Here is a 27,275-nt window from a genome sequence, read left to right as displayed (position 1 = left end):
GAATCTGGTTAATCCAGGTGCTCCATCTTAACTAGGTTGTGTAGCAGACCACTCTGCTTTCAGAGATCAGCTTCTGTTGCTCAGCAGTGGCACAACTCAGGAATGACTACTTACAATAGTTAGGTATAGATAAATATTAATTGTTAGTATTTGACAGCAATAGATGTTATTCTATGTAATAATGTTTGCACAGCCATTTGTTTTCATAGGTCAGAAGTTTTGAAACACAGTTTTAATAAAGGAATGCAAGCTTAAACTTGAAAGGCTTAAAGTAAAAAAGACTCTCTACAATATTAAACACTATTATGTACCTAATGAGGAAGGATTTTTTTTTTTAAATCAGCCACACAAGTTGAATTGATCAAAGAACATGTATAAATAACAACCTACGATTCAAACTCTCCTACAATGAAGTGCAAGGGGAAACCGAAGCAAACATTTCACTTGCGGCATTCAGAAAATAGCTTTTGGTGCACTAATCTGTGTGTCTCAGAGACTGACAATATATTGTTATCAACAAGCATTAACACAAGCAAAAGCATCCATTTTCTTTATCAACTTCTTTAAATCATTTAGTGTTTTTTATCATCAAAAAGACCTTTGCAAATGGAAAAATAGCCTAGCAGAAATAATGTACATTTGTAGGTAGTTAAGCCAAAATTCTTCAAAGCTGTGTCACCAGTTCTCCTCTACCTAAAATTTACATTGTATTTTAAATTATGGTGATTTTTTAAAATTAGGGTTGTTTTTAGTTGTTTCCCTTTAAAGCACATTGCAGCTGCTTTTCTTTGTATCAACGAGGTCTAGAAACTTTCCTTTCCCCCTCTTATTAGTGAAAACTGAGATTTTAAGATATTCCGCTTTTTAAAAAACAAACCCCTAAACTAATGTTACATCATAGGTTTAAAAAAAAAACAAAAACAAAAAACCTTCAGCTTGAAAAGGAATGGGGGGAAACAAGCTATCAAAGTTAAAATAAAGTCTTTTCTCCCTCTCTCTCCCAAGACTACTGCCTATAACATGTTGTTCCTTATAGAAAGTGGGATATGGTGGCATTTGCTTGATTAACTTGCTCGACAAAAGTGACAGCTGCTGAGGGTGTATGTAGATAAGCCGCACAGCGCAGTTCCGCCTTTGTACATCTGTCAGCAAAAAAGGAATACTAAAGAGTGAAAAGAGGCAAATTGGTCCCAAAAGGCAACCTATTCAACTTAGGAGGTTTGCTCTATTCAAGCACTTGCTGTGAAACTCAAGTACTAGGTAGCTTATTCAATTTCATTCAGTCTTTAGAATGAGCCCACAAGTGTTTAATTTCTTATGCTAGTGAATAAAAGGATGAAGGGACTTGCTTTAAAAAAACTATTATTATTATTTATTATTAACATTAATTGTTAAGATTGCTGATCACTACCCACAACATTAGCTCATTGCTAGTTTTCTTAGATATTGATCTATTAAATTGTAATGATATGTAACAAAGTCAATGTTTTACTGACTTTGTGGCAAAAAAAAATTGAGAATACAGATTTGTCTATTAGGGTGTATTAGCTAGACATATGCATGAAAGAGGTGCCTCCGCTCAACAAGGGCCTAGATTTGTTAAGGGTTTAAATCAGTATCTTACTCTCAAACGGGTGGGTCATGTCAGCCACAGAGGCAAGATCTGCCCATCTATCTACTAAAAAGAGAGGGGATGGTAGGTATTTGTATTCCCACCCAAATAAGATCTACGCATACATGGATCCAGAAATAGATTCACTTAGCTCAGAAAAATAAATCACCCTAGTTTACTGAAAAATATTTATTTGTCATCTTTTTATACCGCCTGATATGTACATCTCTAAGCAGTGTACGAAATATATAACTTCAGCAAGAAACACATGCTCCTTTCTACATGAGGTCTACCTATTCCCATCTTTTAATGAAAAATACAATATTTAAAGCTGTAGCTCCGAACAGCCAAGAGCTCTGGACACCTTGTTCATAGCTCTGTAGTATACTAGCAAAATGCCCATCATTTGGATGGCTGGAGGGAGAAAGAAGACCCATATATAGCAGGGGGCAGCTTTGGGAGGGCACAAAGAGTTTTAATACACAAATGACTCCATGGGTCCCTATAGGTGTCTGGGGAGAGGGTAGGTTTAGTTCCCACAACAATAGGGTACCCCAGGTGCAGCTACACTGTGCTTTTCCCCATATAAGTGTGGCAGCTATTCACAGTGCAGTTCAAGGCATAACTGAGGTAGGAGCTATACTTACCCCTGGAAGCTTTTCACACAGGGCTTTTGAAGCCCTGTATCTCGCATCTCCTCCGGAATGGAGGAGGTGTGTTCACATATTGGCCAGATTTACCTCGAAGTCCCTGCGAGTTATCGGGGAACACTTCACACACAATTCAGGTTTTTCACTTTGCATTAGAGTGTAACCCAATTTATATCTGGGGTAAAAAATATCCACTATTTGTGTCGGTTTGGGGGGACAACTTCGTGTTCGCTGTAAAGCCTCTCCGTAAACTTGCGGTAAAACCTCCTGTGCATAAAAGTCCTTGGTAACTCAAATGTGTGGAGAGCAGGTTTTTCAAAGACACAAACACGCATATCGTACCAACAACTGTGGTAATTGTCACCTGTTTACTTAGACTCACATAACTCAGAGGAAGTCATTTGAGTGGAGATAGGGGGTAGTTAAGCAGACTGCAATCTGCAACATAGCTGATGGGTGTAAAACCAATCCCTGTCTTGGATACTGATGACCCGGGCATCAACAGATTTTGCCATCTAAACTGAATCTGAAATTGCGTTTTTATCCCAAAGAACTCGGTGGAAGCCACTGAGAACCAAGCCTTCAATTATCTGTATAGCCCCACACCCCATCCTAGTTTCTTTTTCTTGATCGCATTTGAGTACAACAAAGACACTGGCTGACTTCCAGACTAAAATATCCAATAGTAGTATTCAGGAGTTACTCTTAAAGACTACTGGATTTCAATAGGACTTGCTAGTTAGGATGTAGTTTAAATACATGGTATCACAGACCTTTTCATTGTGCAGTTTCCTACAGTGCTGATAATCTAAGTCTTTCCATCAGCATCTAACCTTCCACACCTCATATATCAGGACATTGTAAGGTAAGGGACTCTTTTAAAAATATATGAGAATTTCACATATAGCAAAATGTTCAGACCTTGGCCTGGCCTCCTGATTTGCTGTACTGAGCAAGGGAACTCTGAATATGTATCAGACCAATATACACATGTATTTTCCCAATTAGAGTTGCTATTTATGCATATGCATGCTATTTATCAAAGACGCTGTTTGCATGTACTGTATTTTGTACTCAGCACTTTTTCCTGAGCATGAAGAGGCCCTCACATCTCTGCTAAAGTGGGTTTAAGGAAACACCATCCTTTCTTGGAAGTACTACAACCCCCTGCTTTGTCCCTATAGATGCAATTGACTCGACAAGCTGTAAAACACTGCCAAGTTATTTGGCTATTATGGGTATAAGTTGACCTTTGAAGGAAGCTTGAGTTAGTGAAGCCACTCACAGAACATCACATAACGCTCACTATTAAGATGCAGAAAGCACCATTTACTTACCAGCTGCAATTTGAATTAGGCAACATTTCAGTTTGAGATTTTGAACTGTATCTGCCCAGAGGCGTAACTAGGGAAAACGGCGCCCGGGGCAAGCACTGAAATGGCGCCCCCCCCCCCCCAACATACTACATTATACTTAGGTTTTTCCTCACAAGCGGCCGCCGCCAAGCCAGGCGACTGACTGGCCGCCAGGCACCAGCAAAGCAATGGGGGGGTGCGGGCGGCGTGGAAGGGACCGCTCGTGGGGGAGGGGGCACTGATGCACTCCCTTGACTGCTGCAGCGCTGCTGCACTGAGCAGGAAACATTTGTATTAACAAAAAAAAATTTTTTGTCATGGCGGTGCCCCCCACGTGACCAGAAAACATGGCGCCCGGGGCACGTGCCCCCCCTGCCCCCCCCTATAGTTACGCCTCTGTATCTGCCACACTGTGGGGGCAGGGGAGAGCCGTAGCACAGAGAAAGCCAATCGCTTTTTCAGAAAGTCAAAAGAGTATGTGATGCATACACTCATTATTTTTGTTTCACTGGCTGACATCCTAAATGCCTGCACAAATGTGTTGTGCTAGTGCAAATCTGTTGCACTAGCTACTTGCACTAAGGCTTGACTTTGCAATCCAGACTTGTGTTGCATAATCGCAAGTACGCTTGCAAAACAGTTGTGCAACCTGCAGCATGCCTCCTTTATTTTGAAGGGAACTTTTGCCAAGAACACTATATAGCGCAATGGTGCAATTGCACAAATGTGACCATATGCACTGTGGTGTTTTTGTGTAGTACAATTTTTTTAGGGACAATTTTTGTAGGGACCAACCTATACAAAAGTGTAGATGTCCTTTCTTTTAACCAGTGAATTATTATCATTATGAAGCCCACATCACATGCCATGTATTTACTTCTCTGCACAGAGGTAATTTGCCAAGAGGCCCTGAGGTCTGTTCACTTCCATTCCTAGATGAGCTCCTGTTTAAGTGATTTCTGACATTTTGGCCATCATACTATAAGTATGAAACAGACAGGCATGCCATTTTAGAGTAAGAATAAATAGGGCTGTCACCTAGTTAAATAAACATTAACCATATGAATTGTGCCATCGAGTCGGTGTAGACTCCTGGCGACCACAGAGCCATGTGGTTTTCTTGGTAGAGTAATACAGGAGGGGTTTACCATTGCCATCTCCCACGCAGTATGAGATTATGCTTTTCAGCACCTTCCTATATCGCTGCTGCCCGATATAGGAGTTTCCCATATTCTGGGAAACACACCAGCGGGTATTCAAACCAACAGCTGCCTGCTCTCTAGGCAGGTTATTTTCCCGCTGCGCCATTAGGTGGCTCAACCATTTGAGTTCTAGTTTATTAATCAACTAAATGTGCATATGAATAAAGCCAGTTCTAAAGGGGGGAAAGCATCCTACAGGTGTGGCACATATGTGCATCATCTAAAAATGATAGATTATGCAAAAATGATAAAAATGCAAAAATTATGCAAAAATGATAGATTATGCATCCATGAGTCACAGCAGGCATCCTTATAAAAGAGGCATTCCCCCTCTTATACACAGGTGGTGATGCCTCTTCTAATATAACACTTGTCATCTGCAGTTTGTATGAGTACTCGTATTAAAAATAATTTGTAAAAGCTTAAAAATAAGGTGTGTAAATTAGGAGCAACTTTTTAGTTGAACAAAATGTTAATTGGTTCATTGATGTGAGCCAATGAATCAACTAAATGTCGCAACCCTAATAAACTATAGCAATCTTGTCAATACATATCAAATAATCAACTTCTGTTTCTTAAGTGACAGGATGTTTGCCTTTGACATGCACACCTAGTACAGTGGCCCATTTAATTGGTTTATTATAGTCACTCAGTGTGCGAAATCAGGTATTATCATTCACATAGTCTGAAATGGGTGGGTGCTCCCTACCCTCCCTAAATTGTGGCCCTGGGAACACAGGGCTCCCTGAAATATAAAGTATGCACCTTTACAACTTCACCTGGAGAAGCAAGCTATAATATATTTTGCTGTAGTCTGAGCAAAACGGGGACTATACGATGCGGCATTTTTATGGCACTTTGTTGAGGAACTGAGCCTAGGATTCCCCAGGGCAAATTTACACTTGCCTACAGGACACGGGTCTCACTGTCTTTAGTAATATTAAGTCTCTACGGGCTTCTGTTGCACCCACCTTTTTATCTAAAACAGCTGAACCAAAAGAGAACTTGGTAGATAAATGTAGTGGATTGTATTGCATTTGTCTAGGACTTGCATCTTACTGATCTTTTGAAGTGGGGAGAGAGAGGGCTACTGTTTAGTAGCAAATCCACCTTAAAACCCCTAAAGGGCTGTGATCATCCATGAGCACATTCCCCTTTTGTTCCTTTTCTTGACTAGTGTAGCTTTTATCCTGGGCCGTAGCTGAAAATCGCCTCACACCATTGAATCCGTTACCTTTGGAACACCTTGAATTCAAAGGTCCATTGCAAATCCTCTTTTCAGTATTTCAAAACAGAGTTTGTAGTCCGGAGAAGAGAGAAAGGGCAGCCTTGTCTTTGGAGCTTCTCAGTGCAGTGCCTGCCTCAGTGGATTCTGAATAGGGTTGAGCAGCCTGGATTCGTTCTGGTTGGAAAGCCAGAACTGAACTAAGGGGTCATGGGTGTGAGTTACTATGGTTATTGAGCAGCATCACCCGTAGTTTTGCTCTCATGGGTATTAAAGCACATAATAATGGACAAACAACAGTGGTTAAAGCAAGCAGGTAGGATTACTATGTTCTTTTGTCAGAAGTATATAATGTCTTGTAGTCAGTTTTAAAGACTTCTCAACCCCCCAAATCCACCCAACGGCCGCCTGCTGAGTAATTTTGTATGCTTAATCTCTAGCCCTTCACTACAAGCTTTCTGCTAATTTGAGGCAAATGGGTATTTTTGACACTAAATAGGGCAGTAAAGAATCTGTGACCTAGAAAAACTCCATTCCGAGGCAGTGAGAGGAGAAAAATATTCTTTCAGCAGACTTTGTAAGACCTTTTGAATGACATAAAATAGTTCTGACTAAACTGCACCAGAGCCTTTGCTTAATGGTTTGCAAGCACACACATACACACACACAAAACACTTTTGCCGAACATCTTACACACACACACACACACACACTTACTCTTAACTTCCCCCCATAAAACTTGTCACTTCAGATTGCCATCAGCCACCACAACAATAATCATTTCATGCTTATTGCTAATTGCAAGCACAGCTGAGGCCCAGCGGGGGGCTCCTTGCACAGTCCCAGGCCTTTATACCAGCCTCAATCTGTTGTGTGGCACTTGTTCACACACACACACACACACACACACACACACACACACACACGCTACCAGCAAAGGCAGAAAGAGGCAGAGTCACAGGTTTCTTGTAATCCCTCTGCTACCCTGCTGACAACTCAGCCCCATAAGCATTCCTGGTTTTGTCCACCTCTTTACAAAAGCTGAAGTGACCTTAAGCTACTAGTATGTGGGCTTCTTCGTGATTTCTTTCCCCTTTGAATGAAGAATACAACTCCTTCAGGTGCATTAAGAAACAGGGCTGCATCTGGCTTATGAGATTCTGTTTGCAGCACCCCTGGAGTGAGCTGTAGCTTCCTGTAACATGTAAAATATGAGTGTGAACTCAAGGTTCATGGCAAGGAACAGGAGGTCAGGCTCCCATTCAAATCCACCAAAAGGAAATGGGAGTTTGCAGATGTTCTGGTGGATGTGTAATGACACCACCTCCCTCGGAGCTCAGGAACCCAGCACAGCTTTTCATAAAATGTGCTGCCACTGTCATCAGTGTGTTACTTCACAGATTTATTCACATCCATTTTTTCCTTGCCACTTATATATTCAGAGATGAGCCTGCAAGTTCAGCAACTCCACAGACCACTAACATTTGCAGATTCATAAACTTGAATTGCTATCACTAAGACAATCACTGAATACTGCAAAGAGTATTTTTAAACATTCATTTCATTCATTCATTCATTCATTCTTACTTTAGGGAACTCAGAGGTTACAACCTGCAGGTGCCCCAGCCTGGATTTGAGAAGGCTGGGATTCCCCGAGGTGGTCTGAGGGACTCTTTAACAACATGGAGGTCTATGGGGTTCTCATCACACAGCAGTAGATTAGCCAATTTTTCAATCAGCTTCTGTAGCTGTGCCCCTTTAACTATGGCTTCTGCAGTTACAGCGGGCAAAAACCTGTATTCCTATGCTGCAAAAAGTTTCAGCAGCCATTTCTAGTTAATCAGCGTAAGCATTTACACCACTCAATTGAAAAGTTGGCAATCCTTCCATAGGGTCATTGCAAAAATCACCATCTGGTGGGGAAAGCAGGTGTGTTAAACAGCCCAAGAATATACTGCACTCTCAGGTGATGTTCATATTTGTATTGTGGGAGTGGCAGAGACAGGAAAAGGGTCAGAGTAAAATCCATTCAATTCATACTTAAAACTGGCTAGCTCTAGTGTCTCGTATTAATTTTCATTCCTAAGTTCCTGATTTGGACATGTTGACAAAACAAAGATGAAATGAGGGTTCTGAAGCTTTGTCATTTGGCAGTTTACAGAAGCCAGCTACTAAAAAGAGCGAGCCAATATCTCTCAGGAACATTTGCCTGGACTCCAAAAACTGCAAATTTGAGCAGGCAGACATTAATCTGAGGGCTGCATCAAATGTGATGAATTTCCAGCAGGGATAGTTCTGTGTTGGAAAAACCACACAAATTGCATTGCACAGGCTTCTATTTCATTCCACATCCCCTTGAGGGGAAGTTGTGACTGGCTGTGGCTTCCCAGGACTTGTATAACACAAATTTAGGTAGCAAAACAGAAGTGTGCATGCACATGACAATCGATAGTTGGCTTGCCCTCTTTGTCATAAATTGAAGGGTTGCCTGTACAGCAAATTCATCCAGCTCAAAGCTGCCTTGAAGCAGTATTTCCAAAACATTAGGCTAAGGCCTGAAACATGTGAGACAATACTATAAGGAAGAGGGTCTTGAGGTACATGCAGATTTCATTTCCTTCATCACTAAGTGCAGCCTATCCCTAACCACCCCCGCCCCCCTCCACACACACCCCATTACAGACATGTCACACATTACCAGCGCAAGTTTGCCACTGGATGTACACACAACAGGAAGCCACTGACAAGTGTACCTGTCTGACACATGTTTTCAAACATCAGCTGTTTGTTGCATTCACACTTTAAGTGTTTAGGTTACATTTTTAAAATACAGAGAAGAAAGTCTGGATTCTGTGATTGCCTGAGGTTCAGCACTTTTGCTGTTATAGAAGATGAACCTGTGTTGAGAAGGTGGAAAAGAAAGAGTTGGGAGAACTTTAGAAACTCAATACTATCAATGAAGGTAGGCAGAACAGCTTTGAAAAAAATGAAAACAATGCCAATTATAAACACTGAAAGGCACTGAGAACTTCCAGTTATGAGAGACGAGAAAATCCTGTTCCCTTGTGTTTTATAAGTGAAGAAGAAAACATAAAAGCTTGTTTAACGTCATCAGAGGAACCATTTATGACAAAGCTAGGTATATCCTATATAATAATGTAGGAATCCATTAGTGCTAGTCTATCGCAATTAAGCAACCTTTGGCTAAGAAGTAAACCAGAGAAAGGAACATGATTGATTGCCTAAACATGGTAAACAAGACAACTTGAACACTTTGAGGAACAAGAAAACTACATTTTAGAAGTTTATTTATTCCATTTCCACAATTCTTTATCATCAACACTATAAAGACTTGCAAAACTTTCTTATGTCAGAACTACTTGGTTCTCTTCTGTAGTGTGGGCTGTGATAGCACAAAACCTATAATTATGCCATGCACCTTGTTTGGAAGTCATCAGTGTGGAAAGACTCACTTTACCAGATGAGTAGCCCTATTCTTGCGTTGTGCCTTTCTGCTTTGCCTTACGAGGCCAGATCCTGAAAAATGCCTGCACTGAGGCAGCAGGGTTCAGTGTAAAGAACATACTGTAATATAAAGATTCAGTATGAAAAACCAAGCTCAAGCAGCATAATTTGTTTCCTTGTACTGGTAATGTAAAGAAGGCTGATTTAGACATGACACTGGCTGTGTACAGTGCTGATGAAAAGTCCCTATTTGTATAGGAGCTCCTTGTAGCCATGTTTGAAAGGTTCGTTAGCTACATACCAGTGAAAGCTTGTTCATAAAACATGGGAGTGCAAATACTCCATGCATGTGGGCTGGTGCATGGAGCAAGAGCCTTGTAAACATGATGCTGGCCACAAGGAGTTCTCACTTCATCAAGTAAAATAACTTGGGCAGCATTGCATATCATATCTAAATCAGCCCTGAGGCCCTAGCATAGGAACTGCCGTCAGTGTCATTGCTTTCTACTAACCTAGAGCTGCTTCTGCACAAGAGCTTCTGAATTCCATTGAAGCCTAGAACTTTAGAGTTGGAAGGAACCTTGAAGATCTTCTAGTCTGACCCCCTGTTTAGTACAGAAATCTGCTACAATATCCCTGACACATGGGCCATCCATTCTCCAGTGAAGGAGAATCCACCACAGAATGCAGCTTTGCTGACTGTTATATTGTTGAACAGCTCTTATGGTTAGGAAATGCTTCCTAATGTCTAATCTGAAATCTACTTTCTTGTAATTTCATCGCACTGGTTCTAGTCCTGTCCTCAGGAGCATCAGATAACAAGTCCTTCTTCTATGTGGAAGCCCTTCAAATGTTTGAAGGACATTGTAGAACTGGAAAAGGTGCAGAAGAGGGCAACCAAGATGATCAGGGACCTAGAGCACCTTTCTTATGAGGCAAGGCTACAACATCTGGGGCTATTTAGTTTAGAAAAAAGACGGCTCCAGGGAGACATGAGAGAGGTCTATGAAATCATGCATGGTGCGGAGAAAGTGAATAGAGAGAAATTCTTCTCCCTCTCACATAACACTAGAACCAGGGGTCATCCCATGAAATTGATTGCTGGGAAATCTAGGACCAGTAAACGGAGGTACTTTTTCACACAAAGCATAATCAACTTGTGGACTTCTCTGTCTCAAGATGTGGTGACAGCCAACAACCTGGAAGGCTTTAAGAGGGGTTTGGATAACTTCATGGAGGAGAGGTCTATCAACGGCTGCTAGTCGGAGGGATGTGGGCCACCTCCAGCCTCAGAGACAGGATGCCTCTGAGTCCCAGTTGCAGGGGAGTAACAGCAAGAGGGAAGGCATGCCCTCAGCTCCTGCCTGTAGGCTTCAAACGGCATCTGGTGGGCCACTGTGTGAAACAGGATGCTGGACTGGACTAGATAGGCGTTAGGCCTGATCCAGCAGGGCTGTTCTTATGTTCTTAAGATTATATCTATACCTTAATCTTTTCTTCTCCAAGTTAAACATTCTCCAAACTCCTTAAACCATTCCTCATAGAAGATGGTTTCTTCCAGATCCCCCGCCATCATTGCCACAGTTGCCTCCCCCTGTGCAGTAAAAACTATTATTCTTTCTTTCTTTCTTCTTTTTTGGAGCCACAGAGCCTAGCCCAGCTTAAACTGGTCTAACCCACCATATTATACATCTTAACAGTGTGTGTGTGTGTGTGTGTGTGTGTGTGTGTGTGTGTGTGTGTGTGTGTAAGCACATGGTTAATAGGGAAAATAGGTTTATGTTTTAGGGAACTTATTATGGCTATGTGAGGGGAAAATCATGTTGCTATTCCATTTGTTATTGTTTATTTAAAACCTGGTTTGTTTAGCTAGTGATTCAGTTTTACTTAAAGCTGGTTCATACTGACAGTGGGCCTTTTTGTTACCGCCATTCATTTTTGTACTGACGCTTGTAAAGTAATAGCAGCAGAGACATTTTTTGAAAGAAAATTTTAAAATAGAAAAAGAATGGCCGACTTCTCTTTGTAATTGCAGGCTACAGCTGCCATTTTATTTACCAATAATCCCCTAGACCTAGTTCAGTCTTTTTAAAGAAGTGTACCCCTTCTGTCTGAAACCTTCAACTCAGGTATCCCCATAGAGATTTTTAGTGTGTGTGTACACACACATGTTCCAATTATGAGACAGACGATTACAGTCAGCTTACATACAGACTAAATTATCATGGTTCTTCCCATTGAAATTAATAGGACAAGTAAACTTAATTTCAATAGCATTACTCATGAGTGACATAATGTGGATGTAAACCAGTAACTGTAATAGCCAAACCCTCTGATCAGGAGGGAATGGAGCTGCATCCTAATCACCACTCAGTGAGTCAGGGAGGCAGGAGTGCTCTGAGTGTCCCTTACAAAGTTTAAAAGTACCTACAGGGGTTTATGTACCGCTGATTGGGAACTACTCTCTTAGACATTGAGTCACTCCAAGACCTGGGGGGGATGTAACTGCCCAGGGCGTAGCTAGGGAAGAGGGGGCCAATGTTCTCCCCTCTTTCCGGCGGCCCTTCGTAGTGACGGAAATAATGAAGAAAATAGGTAGAGATGGACCTGGGAGGGGGGCTCAGGAGCTGGGGCGCCTGGGTTCTTTGAACTTGTCTGCTCAATTACAGCTATGCCCCTGTAGCTGCCACAAAACATGGCAATTCTCACTGGCAGCTGCAATGTTGCCCCCCCCCCAGTACCTCTGAACAATGTCTGGGGCATTATAAGGAAACAAAATGGCAGCTCCCAGATGGGTGGTGGCTGTCAAGAGGGGCTCTGCTGCTCCTTTTTAACGTCAGGTGGTTTTTAAATAAGTGTAGCACAGCTGCCACACTACAGGTAAGCTCCAGTTTCAAAAGTGAAAGGGAGTTAATAATGAACCAAATGCCACAGGGCCCTTTAGTTCAATGAGGATCTGTCATATGACTCCCTGTGGCATATATCTGTGTGGGAAAGGAGGTCTTCCCAGTGGAACATGTGAAGCAGCCATAGGATTTAGGTACAATAGAAAAATGGTTGGAAAAAGTCTCCATTAAAATCTGCAAGATTTGAAGTTTTGTTAGCAAATGATATCCTGTTCCTATAAAATGTGGTCCGAGACACAGTGGTAAGGAACTGAACTCAAACTATTTGAAATTCAGAGCATGGAAAAGAGGGAGGGAGCCTAGCCTGCTTTCTGGAGACCGTGAGAACCACCGGGCTCGCAGGTGAGCCCAGTTGCTCTCAAGCGAGTTACCCGCTTACGGAGCCCTCCCCTAAGCCCAAGTTAGCAAGCACTCCGCTAACCTGGGCTCTACGATCTACCAACTCACAAGGAGACCCCCCCAACTGGGAGGCTAAAAAGCAGCCTCCCGGCTCGGGGGGGGTCTCTCCAGCATGCTCTGCGCACTCACGCAGAGCATGCTGGAACTTCCGGGCGCTGCGCAGCCCCCGATCCCCGCAACCCCTGCCGGCTCCGTCACGGAGCCAGCAGTCATGTGGGCAGCTGATCCAGCCACCCAGGGAGGGCTCAATGATCGTCTGCGGGGGGAGCAGGCTTAGCCCGCTCTCCCTGCAAATCCTCTGGAGGCGGGTCTCACCGATTGTAAGACCCACCTCATGATGTGAAACCTCTCTTGTACTAGACATGTACATACAGCTAAGGATGTGCACTCCACCACCCCATGCAGCTTCCTGCTAGAGCGGCACTCATCCCAAGTACCCACACGTGGCACCAGCACACACATGGTGCTGGGAGAAGGAGAGCTCTCCTCTTTCTTAAAGCTTCTGCTTACCTCTTTGTGGCACCAAACCATGACCAAGCCTCATTTTTTTAACTAAAAGAGCCACAAAATGGCTCCATTTGATAAAATGGTGGCCGGAAATGACCTCCGAGTTCATTTCCCAACCCACTGATACAGAGATTTAACAGCCTTTTCACCCTTTCCCCCCCCCATGTGTATTCCAAGGTCAGGTGCCAGTTCCCCAACCACAGATACACAAAAACGCAGGTGTTGGATCCATATGTAATGAGGTTGCCCTGTACTAGCTTTTCTCCAGTATGTATTGTATATGTGTAGCACCATATACCCATCTTCCTATTACACAGCTGTACATTTTAACATAAAAGGTGTAACTCCTATAATTAATTAATTTTAGCAGAGATCTATGGTATTCAAGCTTATGAAGTGTCTCAGATGACAGAGTGATATAAATATTATATTACTATTATTAACTGAGAAAAGATTAGCCACCTTAAACAATACCAGTAGTATATTTCAGCTGAAACTGTTCAAAATATATGCTGAAGAGCAGGAAAGCAAACATGATAATCACTTAATTCCTGAAATTCCTTTGTGGCTGTAAGCAAATTGCATCACTTTAGCTGTCCTTGGAATTGAAAAGGCCACAGGGTTACATGGATGGAAAAGAACAAGCACCGTGTATTAAACAAGGGATCCTCATTACCTTGGGATGCAAAGCTGACACGATAAATATTTATGAGGTAGCCTGTGCCCAAAAGCCTTGGAGAGAATGGAAACATTCTGTATGTGACAGTCTGAAAAAAGGCAGAGCTGAGTAATTTAGGGTAAGTTACAGAACGAAAAACTTACCCTCCTGAATTGATGGGCAAGTATAATAAGAGAAGTGGGAACTGCCTGACGCCATAAGCTGTCGCACCCCTAATCAGCTGCCCCAGGGATCTTGTGAACTTGGCAGCCAAGGATGCTTTTTCAGCACTCCTTGGAAAGGGAAATCCATAGCTAGGTTTTGCTAGCCACTCTTGCCTTGTGACAGTCATGCAGAGAGAAGCAGATTTCAACGTGGCCCTCTGTTGTAATAGGAATACTACTATGGCTCCCTCTTCCAACTGTGGCTTACACACCACACAGATATCCGTGTATATAAGAGAGAGGTGCAAGCACTATAAAGCGCACCCATGCTGCTTCTGAAACCAGGGCTGCTGTGTGCCTTCGAATCATTATTAGATGCAGTTGCAATGTTCCTCTCCTTGGAAATGGTGAGCGTAGCATTGCAACTGCATATGTGCAATGCTTAGTAGACCCACAAAAGTCCCACCTGTGGAAGCAGGGTGGACATGCTTTACCGTGGCTTCGAAGCAATGTCTGCACCTCTCTCTTATATGCATGGGTATCTGCATGACACAGTATGTACATCAGAGATATGCAGCAAGCAGAGAGGGCTACGAACTTTTTTTCCTGGCAGGGCTCCTGTGTGTTTAACAATGGCAAGGAGAAATTTAGCAGGTGAAGTTTTCTACAGGAGGTACTGTAGATGCCTCTCATGCAGCTTTTAGAGACACAATGGAAAAATGTTGGCCACCATATTATCAGTGGGTGTTGACAGAGATATTTAGTATGTAGTTGTCCTATGGTCCAACAACCCTGCACTGTTGTTAGGGCCAAACTATACATGACGTCAGGGGCGTAACTGCAACTGAACAAGGGGGTGAAATATCCCTGGGTCACTGACAGAGGAGAGGGCTGCTGGCTGGGTGACAATTTGCTCCTTGCTCTCCCCCTCCTGCCTCTCTGAAGTAGAAGGCGGGGAGCAGGGGCCCACCTTCACTCTGTCCCAGGGCCCGCTCCATCCTTGCTACACCCCTGTGTGACCTGGCAGTTATGTGGCTGCAACTCAAATATATGTTAAAGTTGGCTGTAACTTTAAATATATGTTAAATATATTTCTTTTTCAGCCATGAGAGAGACAATATGGATCAGAGCTGTAGAACTGGGGGAGGGTTAACCTTTGCCCAACTCCACTTCATCAACTTAAATCACCCCCCAACCCCCCAGTCACATTTATTAGACCCAAAGGGGAAATTTTACAGGCAGTTTTTGTGCCTGTAGGTTTCCCCCTCTGTGATTAAGCACAATTTTGGAGGGCAATTTGGATTAGGACTACCGGGGGGGGCAGTTAAAAGATAGACCCTGTTCCCACTGTGCCATGGCCCCAGTCCCCCTGCAGCTGCTTTTTAAAAAAGAATTCAAGAGTTCCAGTCATACAGCTCTCATGCCACACAGAGCAGCTATTCACACGACCACTCAAAAGCGGGCTAAGGGAGCCCAGCCTGCTTTTGAGCGGCCGTGAGAACCACCATGAGCTGTGTGGCTCCTGGCAGTTAGCCCAATTACTCATCCCCACCCAACAAAGTTAGCCGAGCGCTCCGCTAACCCCATTTTGGAAATTGTGAGTCGCCACGGTGTGGCTTCACGCCATAGCAACTCATGGGGAGACCCCTGATCGGGAGGCTCCAACAAGCATCCTAGCCTTGGGTGGGGGGTCTCCCCAGAGTACCCCGTGCACTCGCGTGGGGCATCCTGGGACTTCCAGGGGCCAGGAGGCCCCCGATCCCCGCCACCCCTACCAGCTCCGTGACAGAGCTGGTAATCGTGTGTGGAGAGAACAGGGTAAGCCCACTCTCCCCACACACCACTCCTGGCACTTCACTCCGATTGTGTGAAGCGTCTCATAGATGGGCCTTTAGTGAACCAAACTGAAGATTTGGCAGAGACCTAGTCAACATCTAAAAAGCAGTAGGGAGAAAGCATCATTTGCAGGGGTGCTTAACCCTTCTCCCACCAATTGCTTCTGTTGCACTCCCTTCTCACAACTGTTCTTCTCCCAGATGCAGCAGATATGTGTCTGTAGAGAAATCCTCTGAGAACATTCTCTGAAATTTCTTCTTGGAAGGAATGCTGACATTCAAAAAGAAATTCGGTTTCTCCTTCACCTAAGGAGAACTCTGAAATTTGGAGAGAATTTCAGTGTTGGAGATAGGTCTCCACAGCCCAGAATTCCCTGGTGAGGAATAGCACACAGGGAGGAGACATGTTTCAGAGAACAGGGGACTGTGGGCAAGCTAAGCATCCCTTCTCTGTGTCCTGTGTCTCAGCTCCAAATCATGCCCTTCCCTTGCTACTTATCAAATATTCAGCAGAGAGCTGTTTCCTAGGCCCAGATTTGGTACCAGTTGTATGGTTTGGCTCTGCATTGAAGATATTAGTACAAAGAGGGACAGTTCAGATGTAACAGAATGTGGTGGTTTTCCCACTCCATGAATGAGCCATGGAGAACCATGGGCTGAGAACACCCTCCCTCACTATGTTTACCTCCTCTGCTCGTGCAGTTAGGAATCCTGATTCGTTTAAGCCACAGCTCATGCAAAACCAAAAAAATGGTTTAACTCTAGTTAAAAATCCAGGATTTGAAACCAGAGTTAGAAGTTGGTTTCACATCCTGACATGTTACCAGAGTTAAACCACAGTTCCCAGTTTGCATGAGCCATGAAGCTGTGGTTTAAATAAGAAAGAATGTCAACTTCACTGTGCCACAATACAGCCAAGGAAGTAAGAGGAGGGAGCATGTGAACCCATGGCTCTCTAGAGTAGGGATGTGCAGAACTGGTTCGTGATTGAACCAGATCGCCACGAATTGGGCTGGTTTGAGCAGTTCAATCGCAAACCGCTCCAAACCAGTTTGAGCTAGTTCGTCAAATGTCTGGCCCAGCTGATCAGTTCAACTGAACCAGTCCGTATACCTGTGGTTTGATCTGCATCAGTTCAAATTAAGACCAAACGGTGCCAACCAGGTCATGCACACCCCTACTCCAGGGCTTGCTTACATATCAGAAAGCCAATTTCACATTATGTCTGAATCAGCCCTGAATGTGCATGTAGCATACATATGCAAATACATTATTGTTCCTTGAAAGTGGATATGTATGAGTATGAATGCCCTCTGCACATACATCATTTTTATTTTATAAATCACTTTTATTTAAAACAGAATGGATCTGAGAGCTGAACTATTTTCCGGGGCTTCTTTTCTCTTTTTGAACTGACATTTGAACACTTTGCTGCCCCAAAATGTTATTTATAGTGATATAAGGAGTCAGTTGAAAAAACTGATTGATATAAGGAGTGAGGCAGCAAACCTTGTACTCCCGCTCTGAAGTACTGTAGACCACCTGTACTGGAGGGCTGGCAAGATGAATAAAATGGCACAACTACAAGGGTGATTCATAGATGAGAAGCTTGTTTGTTTGTTTACAATTTTTTCTAGATTTGCACCCCACTTTTCAAATAAAGGTTTTCCGGGCAATTTACACAGGAAAAATAGAATGGCAAATAATAATATAGAAGCAATGAGAACATTTACTATACTATATCTATCTAACTATCTATCTATACACACACACACATACTTTCCAGAGTTGCCAGAACCTAAGGGGGTCAAATGGGCCGTAAGCCAGAATTTGGCTTTTTTAAAGCCAAATCTGGCCACCTAGACTTGTACTATAGTATATAGTATATAGTATAGTATATACTATACATTTACTATACTATACACTTTTTATGAATCTGCATATACAGTACAACCAATCTGAAGGTAGTTTCAGATTTCCATCTTCCCCCATCAGAACTGTTTTGCAACTTTCACTACAAGCACATGCTAGAAATCTAAGCAGAACAGGTGATACAAAACAATCCAAATATAAGAGTTCAGGAATGTATTATACGAAAATGTCTAGTACCACTTCTAGATAATCTACTGAATCAAGAAGATGTAACAAGCAAGGACTCCCAGACTTCTAAAGGGAAAAGTTTGTTCTTTTCTTAGCATGTCCTATATCCATAAATGGGATGGCAAACTGCAAAGGTCAAACCTGTTTGGATGCTATTGTGAGTTGACTGTGTTTATGCATGGCACATAATATTCATGCTGTTTGGCATGTTCCCTGGAGAACTCTCACTTGTCTTCCAGCAATGGTACACCAGCTCAATGAATATGATTTGCACCTGGCTGACAGACCGCATGGACCTTCAGCTTCATATCTATCAACTGAAAACTCTCATTAGGATGGTAAAGGTAAGCATTTGCAAATCTATGCTATTTTTATTTCTGGGAGAAACTTGCCTGCACACAAGAAGCAGGGTGGATAATGGGTAGCAACAAGTCAACAGTGGGAAGCAGCCACAATGCAAAATCACCAGTGAAAATCATTTGTCCAGCTAGGACACTGTCTTGAGTATAATCAAAAAGATACATTTGAAGAAAGGGTGGTGATCATAAAGACGGAGAGGGCAATGGAAATAAAGGAGATATTCTTATGAATATGGACCTAGCTTTACAATCTTCGCTGTTTTTCATCCTCACTATAAATCTGTAGTGGACCACACAGGCCTCCTTCTGAAATTATCTGTAGTAACAAGGGATAGGCTGCAACATGACTTCTTCCTGTGCCACTAGTATGTGTTCCAAATATTTCCGCTGAGAAATCCCAATCTCTAGTTGTCACCTGCCAGATCTCAGCAGGCAGGGGCATCCAAAAAAGGCGCTTCCCCAGGTTATCTTCAGATAATCCAACCACATTCAGTGGGATCAGGCAATTTTTGAGGTGTCAAAAATATACAGCTCATATAAAAATATATAGCTCATATACAGCTAAATAGGACTGTGTAGGTCAATATCAGCATCTTGAATTATACCTGAAAATGCAGGGTAAACCAGCAAGACCCTTTTATAACTAGCAAGATACATACCATATAACCTTAACCTGTGCCAATAAGCAACTTAGCTATTTTGTAGGTCCTGGGAAGGGTAACACTGGCATGGGAAGGTATTGATGTATGGGCTCCTGCCATGTTACATCATAATTCATACTTTAAATTGTATAGGGAGTTGCCACACTGCAGCTATTCAAGACATTATTAAAGATAATATCAAAAAGAAGTCCAAGGCCTGCCTTCCTATAGCAGTGTGGTAACTGCTTGCAAAGGCTACCACATGGGCACCGTTAACAAGGAGGCTGTTTGGATGTTCCAGTTTTCTATGTGATCTTGCCAGTTTTAAATATGCTATTGCAATGCCTGTACTAAAGCAACTCCCTTTTCAAATGGATTCCACAGCAGTCTGTCAATGCTTAAATCTAGCCTTCTCAGATAGAGAAGGGAAGCTGAAAACGTTAACCTGCCCACGTCCAAAAGGAAGTCCATGGCTCAATTGGTATTTGAACACAGGCCCAAGCCAAACCCTAACTGGCTTCTACTGGCTCTCGGAAGAGGCAAAGTAGCTTTGTACAGATATCTTTGTGACATTCATGAGACTGTATTGACAGCATGTCTCCAAATGCACTGACTTATTTGCCCAGCAACACGCTGCTGATACAATAGGGTGTGTGCGCTGGTTCAGTGTGATTCCAAACTGCATCTTCACTGCTACTGAGCTCACAGAGCTTCTGTGGCTCCTAAAAATTGTGTCACTAGTGTAGTGACACTGCACTGAGGATAATTAGAGCAGCATCACTACAGTGGTGACACAATGCTTAGAGGTTCTGCAAGATCAGTAGCAATGAGGACACATTTTGGAATCACACAGAGCCAGTGCCTTTCCATTGGCAGGGTGCTGCACGGTATGTAAGCCATTTCCCCCAAGGTGATAAACATGTATTCCGCTGTTCCCTTGCATTAGCTTATATGTTCACAAGACAGTAAGGTCCTTCTCACAACCATATCTGGGGTGAGGAGGGTGGGCGGGAGGGACGGCAGGCTTGAACCTAACTTCTCCGCCAGACAATGGACAGAGTCCTCTTCGGTGTACCAGCTCACGCCCACACAATCCGTGGTGCTCCCGGAAGTACGAATCTCAGGAGGCTGGGAAAATGAATCCTGGTTGGCAAGAATCCCATAATGCACCATGGAACGAGCATGGTGCATTGGGGGATTCCCCTGTGAGTCAGCTGTTCTAGGCTGCTCTAGGTGTCTATGTGCACACCGAGCAACTGCTCAACCCCAAACAAACCTGGGGGAAAGGGTGCGATCATGCCCTTTAACCCTGGTTAAAGCCTGGGGTAAATGCCCAGGCTTGCAAGGCAATCAGCACCAGGATCAGCGTCAATTACATAGGAACATAGGAAACTGCCATATACTGAGTCAGGCCATTGGTCTATCTAACTCAGTATTGTCTCCACAGACTGGCAGCAGCTTCTCCAAGGTTGCAGGCAGGAATCTCTCTCGGCCCTATCTTGGAAAAGCCAGGGAGGGAACTTGGAATCTTCTGCTCTTCCCAGAGTGGCTTCATCCCCTAAGAGGGGAAATATCTTCCAGTGCTCACACTTCTAGTCTCCCATTCATATGCAACCAGGGCAGATCCTGCTTAGCTAAAGGGACAAGTCATGCTTGCTACCACAAGACCAGCTCTCCTAATTCCAGCACTTCACATTGGCAGCCCAACCCAGGCTTGGGCTGGCCAACCTGAGTTGGGCTACTCTTGTGCACAGCCTCAGTGTGTGTTTCCACCTTGGGAGGTTTCTGCCTATTTTATTTATTTATTTATTTATTTATTTATTGTTGAATTTATATACCGCCTTTCATTAAAAACAATCTCAAGGCAGTTTACAAAAGTTAAAAAACATACAATAAAATGGCAATAAGAATATTAAGCTAAAAATATAAAAACAAACCAAATTTAAAATCTATAAAATACAAGCATAAAAATTATAAACGGGTAAAAACACATAGAAGCAGCAATAAAAACAATCATGTAAAAGCCTGGATAAAAAGCCAAGATTTAACAAGCTTTCTAAAAACTGTGATGGAGTCTGAGGAGCGAATGGCCACTGGGAGAGCATACCAGAGTCTGGGGGCCGCAACAGAGAAGGCCCTGTCCCGAGTGCACAACAGCCGAGTCTCCCTCATTGTCGGCACCCGGAGCAGAGCCCCCTCAGATGACCTCGTCGAGCGGGCAGCAACCCTTGGGAGCAGATGGTCCCTCAGGTACCCCGGGCCCAAACCATTAAGGGCTATTCTTGTTTACTGTACCAGTTCTCTGCCCATCACACATCCTCTGTGGCTGTCCATTCAATTGCTTGATGCCTCACAATGTTCTTTCCACCAAACTCCCATGCAGTACAACAGTAAACATGACGTAAACATGAAGAAATGAAATTAGTACCCCTCTTTAAAATCTCTTGGTCTGGTGAATATGAAAGTGCTCTTCACATCTGAAGCAAGCATGTTCAAACTGCAGTCCTACATACACTTACCTGGGAGTGAATACCACAAAATTCAGTGGGCTTTACTTCTGAGTAGACAGTTCTAGGTTTGGACTGTCAACATTTTACCTTTTTGAAAAATATGTAAGTTTGGATTTTTCACAAGCGCTAACATGAGTATGCCTCAAAAGAAGGTGGCAACACTCAAATGTTCAAACAGACATGTCTAAGGCACTAAAGATCAGTAATCATTCTCTACACAACATGGATGCGCCCGGACCGGTCCGGAGGCCATTGAAAAGGCCTCCAGACCGGTCCAGACCAGACCGGTCCGGACCTGGGTGGTTCAGTTCGGGTGTGGGGGGGTAGCTTTAAGAGCGGCGGGAGGGTTTACTTACCCCTCCCGCCACTTTTCCGCTCTGGCGCCGTAAAGTTACGAGTAATTGGGGCGGCAGGATACCTCCCTGCCGCCCCTTCCCCGATGTTGCTCTAAAAAAACCTCCCAGTAGTCCTTTGCGCGCGCGCACGTCAGAGACGCAAAGGACTACTGGGAGGTTTTTTTAGAGCAACATCGGGGAAGGGGCGGCAGGGACGTATCCTGCCGCCCCAATTACTCGTAACTTTACGGCGCCAGAGCGGAAAAGTGGCGGGAGGGGTAAGTAAACCCTCCCGCCGCTCTTAAAGCTACCCCCCACCCCAGTGCCGGACCGCAGTGTGGCGGTTCCATGCACACCCCTACTACACAATCATCACAGCTGGCTTTCACAACCACTACAAGTTCATACTGTAGTTGTGTTCCATGATACCAAAGCACTGTATGTGAATTAGTCCTAGGAGAGTAATTAAGTTCGAAAAAAGGCAAGTTTTGCAACATACTATCATACTGTATGAATTTTAATTTTAAAAGCAAACGTAACTCATTGGTCTGCACACTGTTGATTATGCTAATTAATATAGATTTTCAATTCACATTTGCTAAACTAGTTGAAAGGCACCCTTTATCTCTGACTTCAGTATCTTTGCAGTTATTACTGGAAATGCAAATCAGAATGATATATACAGTTAACTAAAATAATTTCTTTTACAATGGGTGTTTACGGTTTTTTTAAAAGAATTTGCAAAGGTGAGATAACATATCCTGACAGTAGCCTCTTTTCTCTGTGTGTGTGTGTGTGTGTGTGTGTATGTGTGTGTGTGTGTGCGCGCACACACATATTGGACACATGATAATTATTTCAGTGTGAAATCTCAGTGGCTTACATGAAATAATAAGATCACAGGAGGAGGTAAATACATATTTGATCATTTTTGGTTGTATGGGATGCATTTTGTTAGAGCATTAAAACAGTAGAATTCTGCACTCTAAAAATTAAGGCATGAATAAATTACTAAAGGAGCTTTTAATTTCCATAAATAAAAGCAATAGGTATCAGCACATTATTATTGGGTGTTAGTTTGGCGGGCACTGGAATGAATGTTAAGTGTCTTTTGTGCCATTACAGTTATAGCAGCACACACAAAAATCTACAGTTTCTCTAGGTACACTAGCTATCCAAACACCTTTAAACTGCATCATGGTGTTAAACAGAACGTGCATTTTACTAATACTTGCATGTCTAAGTTGCAGCTGCATTCTGTAAAATCAAAGATGCTAATACAAAAAGTAACTATTTGTAGAAAGAGAAGTTGTATAATTCCATCATTGTGCATATAAACTACTCGCCACCTATGCACAACTATGGGTGGAACTACCTGTTACTAGACAAATGCAGGACAAGATTGATAACAGGAAGCTGTAGAACACTTTCCCCGACCACCTGTTCTCTCCTGCAAATGCCTTCAAGGCTGTCTTTAACACATTTTCCCTCAGACAGTTGTTCTACACAATGAAACTTCCAGATGTTCATCTCAGTCCAAAGGATGCAAGTAGCAGTTGATCTGCACTATTCTTGGAAACTTCCTTACTAGAAAGAAGTAAAAATCATTTGACAACAATCCCCAAAGTGCCTACCAGTTCCCACAGTTAAATTGCTAGAATCTCATGGTCATACAAAAGGCCATACAAAACTGTATTCATTGAATCACTGTGACAAGAAATACAGACAAGAAATAGAAGGAAACAACAGCATTTGACTTTACTAGTAGCACCTGCCCCTCACCCCCCATCCAGCAAAGGACATCCACACAGAAGGAAGGTTCAGATAACATGGTAAAAGCCAAACCTCCAGTTCCAAGAGTTTAGCAGGAAATCCAGCTTCTGGGCAGCGGGGGAGGCAATATGTCAACATTGGTCATGTCATCTGAACCCACCAATGTTTGTATATTCTGTCTGACTTACAGTTCCAGACCCAGCATCTATAACCAACTTCATCTCTTGGTTACAGGTGTCAAGTCTGGATCTATTGTAAGGCAGAAGATGCCAACATTGACAGGTTCAGATGACACAACCAATGTTAGCATATTCCCACTACCACCAAAAGTTGGGCTTACTGCCAAACTGGGAATTGAAAGTTTGGCTTTTACCATGTTGTCTGAACCCACCAAAAGAAGCAGGTGTCTGTTTGTACATACCTAGATGGAAGAGGAACCGCTTGCTAGAAATGGGTGGCACAGCAGCAGCTCCTGGCCCAATTCAGCAGCCATAGCTGTGTGCACATAGCCCCAGACAGATCATCAACAACAGTGCCAATCCTCTGTTTGAGAGAAGGGCGCTAAGGGGCTAGATTCAATTCCCCGTGATCTCTCCTCACAAAAACACACATACAAATTGGTACTTGTCTTGTGGTAGCAAGCATAAATTGCCCCCTTTGCTAAGCAGGGTCCACCCTGGTTGCTTTTGAACGGAAGACTACATGCGAAAACTGTAAGAGGTTCCCCTTAGTGGATGGGGCCACTCTAGGAAGAGCACCCACATGCTTGCATGCAGAAGATTCCAGGTTCTCTCCCTGGCATCTCCAAGATAGGGCTGAGAGAGACTCCTGCCTGAAATCTTGGAGAAGCCGATGAATAAGCAATACTGAGCTAGATGGACCAGTGTTCTGACTCAGTATTTGACAGCTTCCTATGTTCTTATGTACTCTCACTAATTTGATGGCTGAGGTGCCTGCAGTTGGATTTGGAACATAGTATTACAGCAGTAGATTGTTGCAATACATTGCAATAGTCATTGATCCATATGTGGTGTTAGCAGTATTAACTTGCTGTAGGCCAAATAGCTTAACAAGCCCAAGTTTGTCCTTCAGCTACAATGGCTATTTATATTCAGAATGCCAGCATTATGATCCTTAAACTGTTTGCTATTAACTTCAACAGCCCTTACCCAGGGCAAATGGATTGAAAGTCATGGCTGAAGAATACTGTAGAATAAACACCCATTCTTGAAAAGCAGAAGCTACTTGAAATAGTTTTTGATGTATTAAGTAATATTGTATTGTTTCTGACCTTTCTTACCTCTCTTTCTTTCAACATGGTCCTTATCTTCTTAGAAAACGTATAGAGATTTTCGATTGCAAGGAGTTCTGGATTCCACCTTGAACAGCAAAACCTATGACACAGTGCGAAACCGTCTGACAGTAGAAGAAGCCACAGCCTCAGTAAGTGAAGGAGGAGGGCTTCAAGGGATCACCATGAAAGACAGTGATGAAGAAGATGAAGAGGATGATTAGCTCTTCAGATCTAGAGCGCTGCCCACCCCCCATCTTGGATGTAGCCTGGAAACCAGTGCATGTAATCTAGTCTGTTAATCTGTTAGCCACATTAGGAAATTTTCTGTCAGCTCTAAATGCCCATGGAAAGTCTACCAATACAATTGCCATTTTAGCTGTGTGGTACTTAAGATTTAGCACCTCTGTTTCGATTCATTGAGTTTCCTAATTTCCTATCTATATGTTCATAAGCAATATGGAGCACCATTGTTTAAAACTGTTAACAGAAAAAAAATCTACGTAGAAAACATGCTAGGTGTGTCCCTGTTATAATTAAAGTATAAAAGATGCTTCATTAATGTACTGTATATACATTGATGGTAAATTGTTGTGAAGACAAGTGAAACAAGTACTTTCATATCTCTGTTTCTCTCCTGTGGATGCCAACTGCTTCAAAACAGAGCAAGGCTACTACAAATGACATCTTTTTTGTACATTTGGGGAAAACATATAAACCAGAAGTTGGAATTATTCCTGTTTAATATACCCGAGCACTTTCCCTCCAATATATACAGCTAACTTTGTAGAAGTAACATACCAATGGAATACTAGTCATCCATATTGCCACAGCGGGTTGACCTTTATCACCTTGTCCATGTTACAGTTCAGAGCAGTTGTTTTATGTCTCAACGTCTACCCCTCTAAATGTTCCACTTTTGTTCTGAGTTCCGATAACTGTGTTTGTAAAAAGGACAACTTTAATTACAATCTTAGACTATACAGATGTGTTTATAATAACGAGGATAATAATAACAATAATAACAATATACCAAGAGTTCTTTTAGTAGATTGTAACCATAATTTAAATTTCCTTTTGTTTTCACAATGGTTTTTATATCTTGTCATGTACATTGCATTTGGACCAGTAATTTGCATGTCCTTGGGTTCCCCCATTCCTTCCAGAAGCTTTTATTTTCTGTGTAAAATAGTGGATCCATCTTGCTTTTTTGCCTTATACAAGCCAACAGTTGTAAAAGTGTGAGAACTGTGGCTTCTCAATAAATAACTATTCAGATGTCCTAAGAATAAACACTGGAGTCTTTTTATGTCTGCCTTAGGAAGAGAAAACAAAAACAAAGCAGAGTTAACTTTAAAAAATGTAAGAGCTTCCCCCCCACACACCTTCTAGAATAAAGGAATTTTCTTTTCACATGGGTGTTTATATAGTTTGTTAATTAAGAGGCTTGTTTTCCAACTTGCTCACAAAAACAGAGGCAGAGCCCTTAATCACTTAGAGGTGAAATGTTTTTGCTCAGGATATTTCCAAATGGAGGTGAACACTAAGCATTAGAGGGGATTTTGTGGTGTGTTCAGGTGAAATTCTGCTCATCCTGTAAAATCCCATGTAGGATTTGCCCTACTCCTGTGGAATGCCCAATGAAGTTTCAGACCTCTTTTTTCCCTAACATGAAAGCACATGGGGACAATCTTGCATGATGAGCAACAGCCAAGTAGCCTGCCTTCCTCATTAAGTGGGGCAGCCACATTTCTAGGTGAGGCTCCCTTTTTTCTTTATCTTTTTTTTTGTGCCAGCACCATTTTTCCCCCTTGCATTGCTGGAGGAGGATGTGAGGGGGCAGGGAAAGGGAAAGACAGTGACCTTCCCCCTACTCCTCCATGGAGAAAGAGCAGTACCTTGCATAATGGGCTATGCCAGATTAACAGAAAATTCAGATCACCTGGAATCAAACGGCTGTCATAAGAACATTTTGTTTGTTTGTTTCACAAGTAATATGTATGTTAAGGATACAATGAACAAGGGGGCGCCAAAAGGTATAAAACAAACTATTTTATGCTTTAACTAGGAAGTTTTTAAAAATTGAGCTAATTTTCTCAAAATGGTTTTAATATTCTATCACAAGACAACACCAATTAAAAAAAAACCACAGGTCAAGAAAAAGAGTAAGAACAAATTAAAACAAAAATTAAGCATTTAGGAAGAGTGTTGCTGAGAACAGTACACTTAACTTTCTGGTTGAAGTTGCCATGTAAAGGTCTAACTTAGCAATTGGAAACTAATTGTGA

The 27,275-nt window shown here is 42.7% G+C and overlaps 1 protein-coding gene and 1 long non-coding RNA gene across 16 annotated transcripts in view; one reads left to right on the top strand and one right to left on the bottom strand.

Moving 5' to 3' along the window:
* CADPS (calcium dependent secretion activator) overlaps window positions 1-26,400 on the top strand; it is a 544,177-nt gene extending 517,777 nt beyond the window's left edge. For all 15 annotated transcript variants that reach the window (XM_053299036.1, XM_053299049.1, XM_053299045.1 and 12 more), the window contains 2 exons: window positions 18,318-18,422; window positions 25,032-26,400. In XM_053299036.1, coding sequence (XP_053155011.1) covers window positions 18,318-18,422; window positions 25,032-25,211 — 285 coding nt within the window. In that variant the 3' untranslated portion in view covers window positions 25,212-26,400. The remainder of the gene's footprint in view (window positions 1-18,317; window positions 18,423-25,031) is intronic.
* Window positions 22,928-25,100, bottom strand: LOC128346115 (uncharacterized). The gene is made up of 2 exons (XR_008316789.1): window positions 24,997-25,100; window positions 22,928-23,510 (listed from the first exon to the last, which is right to left on the bottom strand). It is a non-coding gene; the product is annotated as an uncharacterized LOC128346115 (long non-coding RNA).
* Window positions 26,401-27,275: the final 875 nt, after the last annotated feature.

Source organism: Hemicordylus capensis, chromosome 2 (assembly GCF_027244095.1).
Source record: "Hemicordylus capensis ecotype Gifberg chromosome 2, rHemCap1.1.pri, whole genome shotgun sequence".
NCBI classification, from domain to species: Eukaryota; Metazoa; Chordata; class Lepidosauria; order Squamata; family Cordylidae; genus Hemicordylus; species Hemicordylus capensis.
The sequence above is the reverse complement of the archived record's forward strand: the minus strand, read 5'-3'. Positions and strand labels throughout refer to the sequence as shown.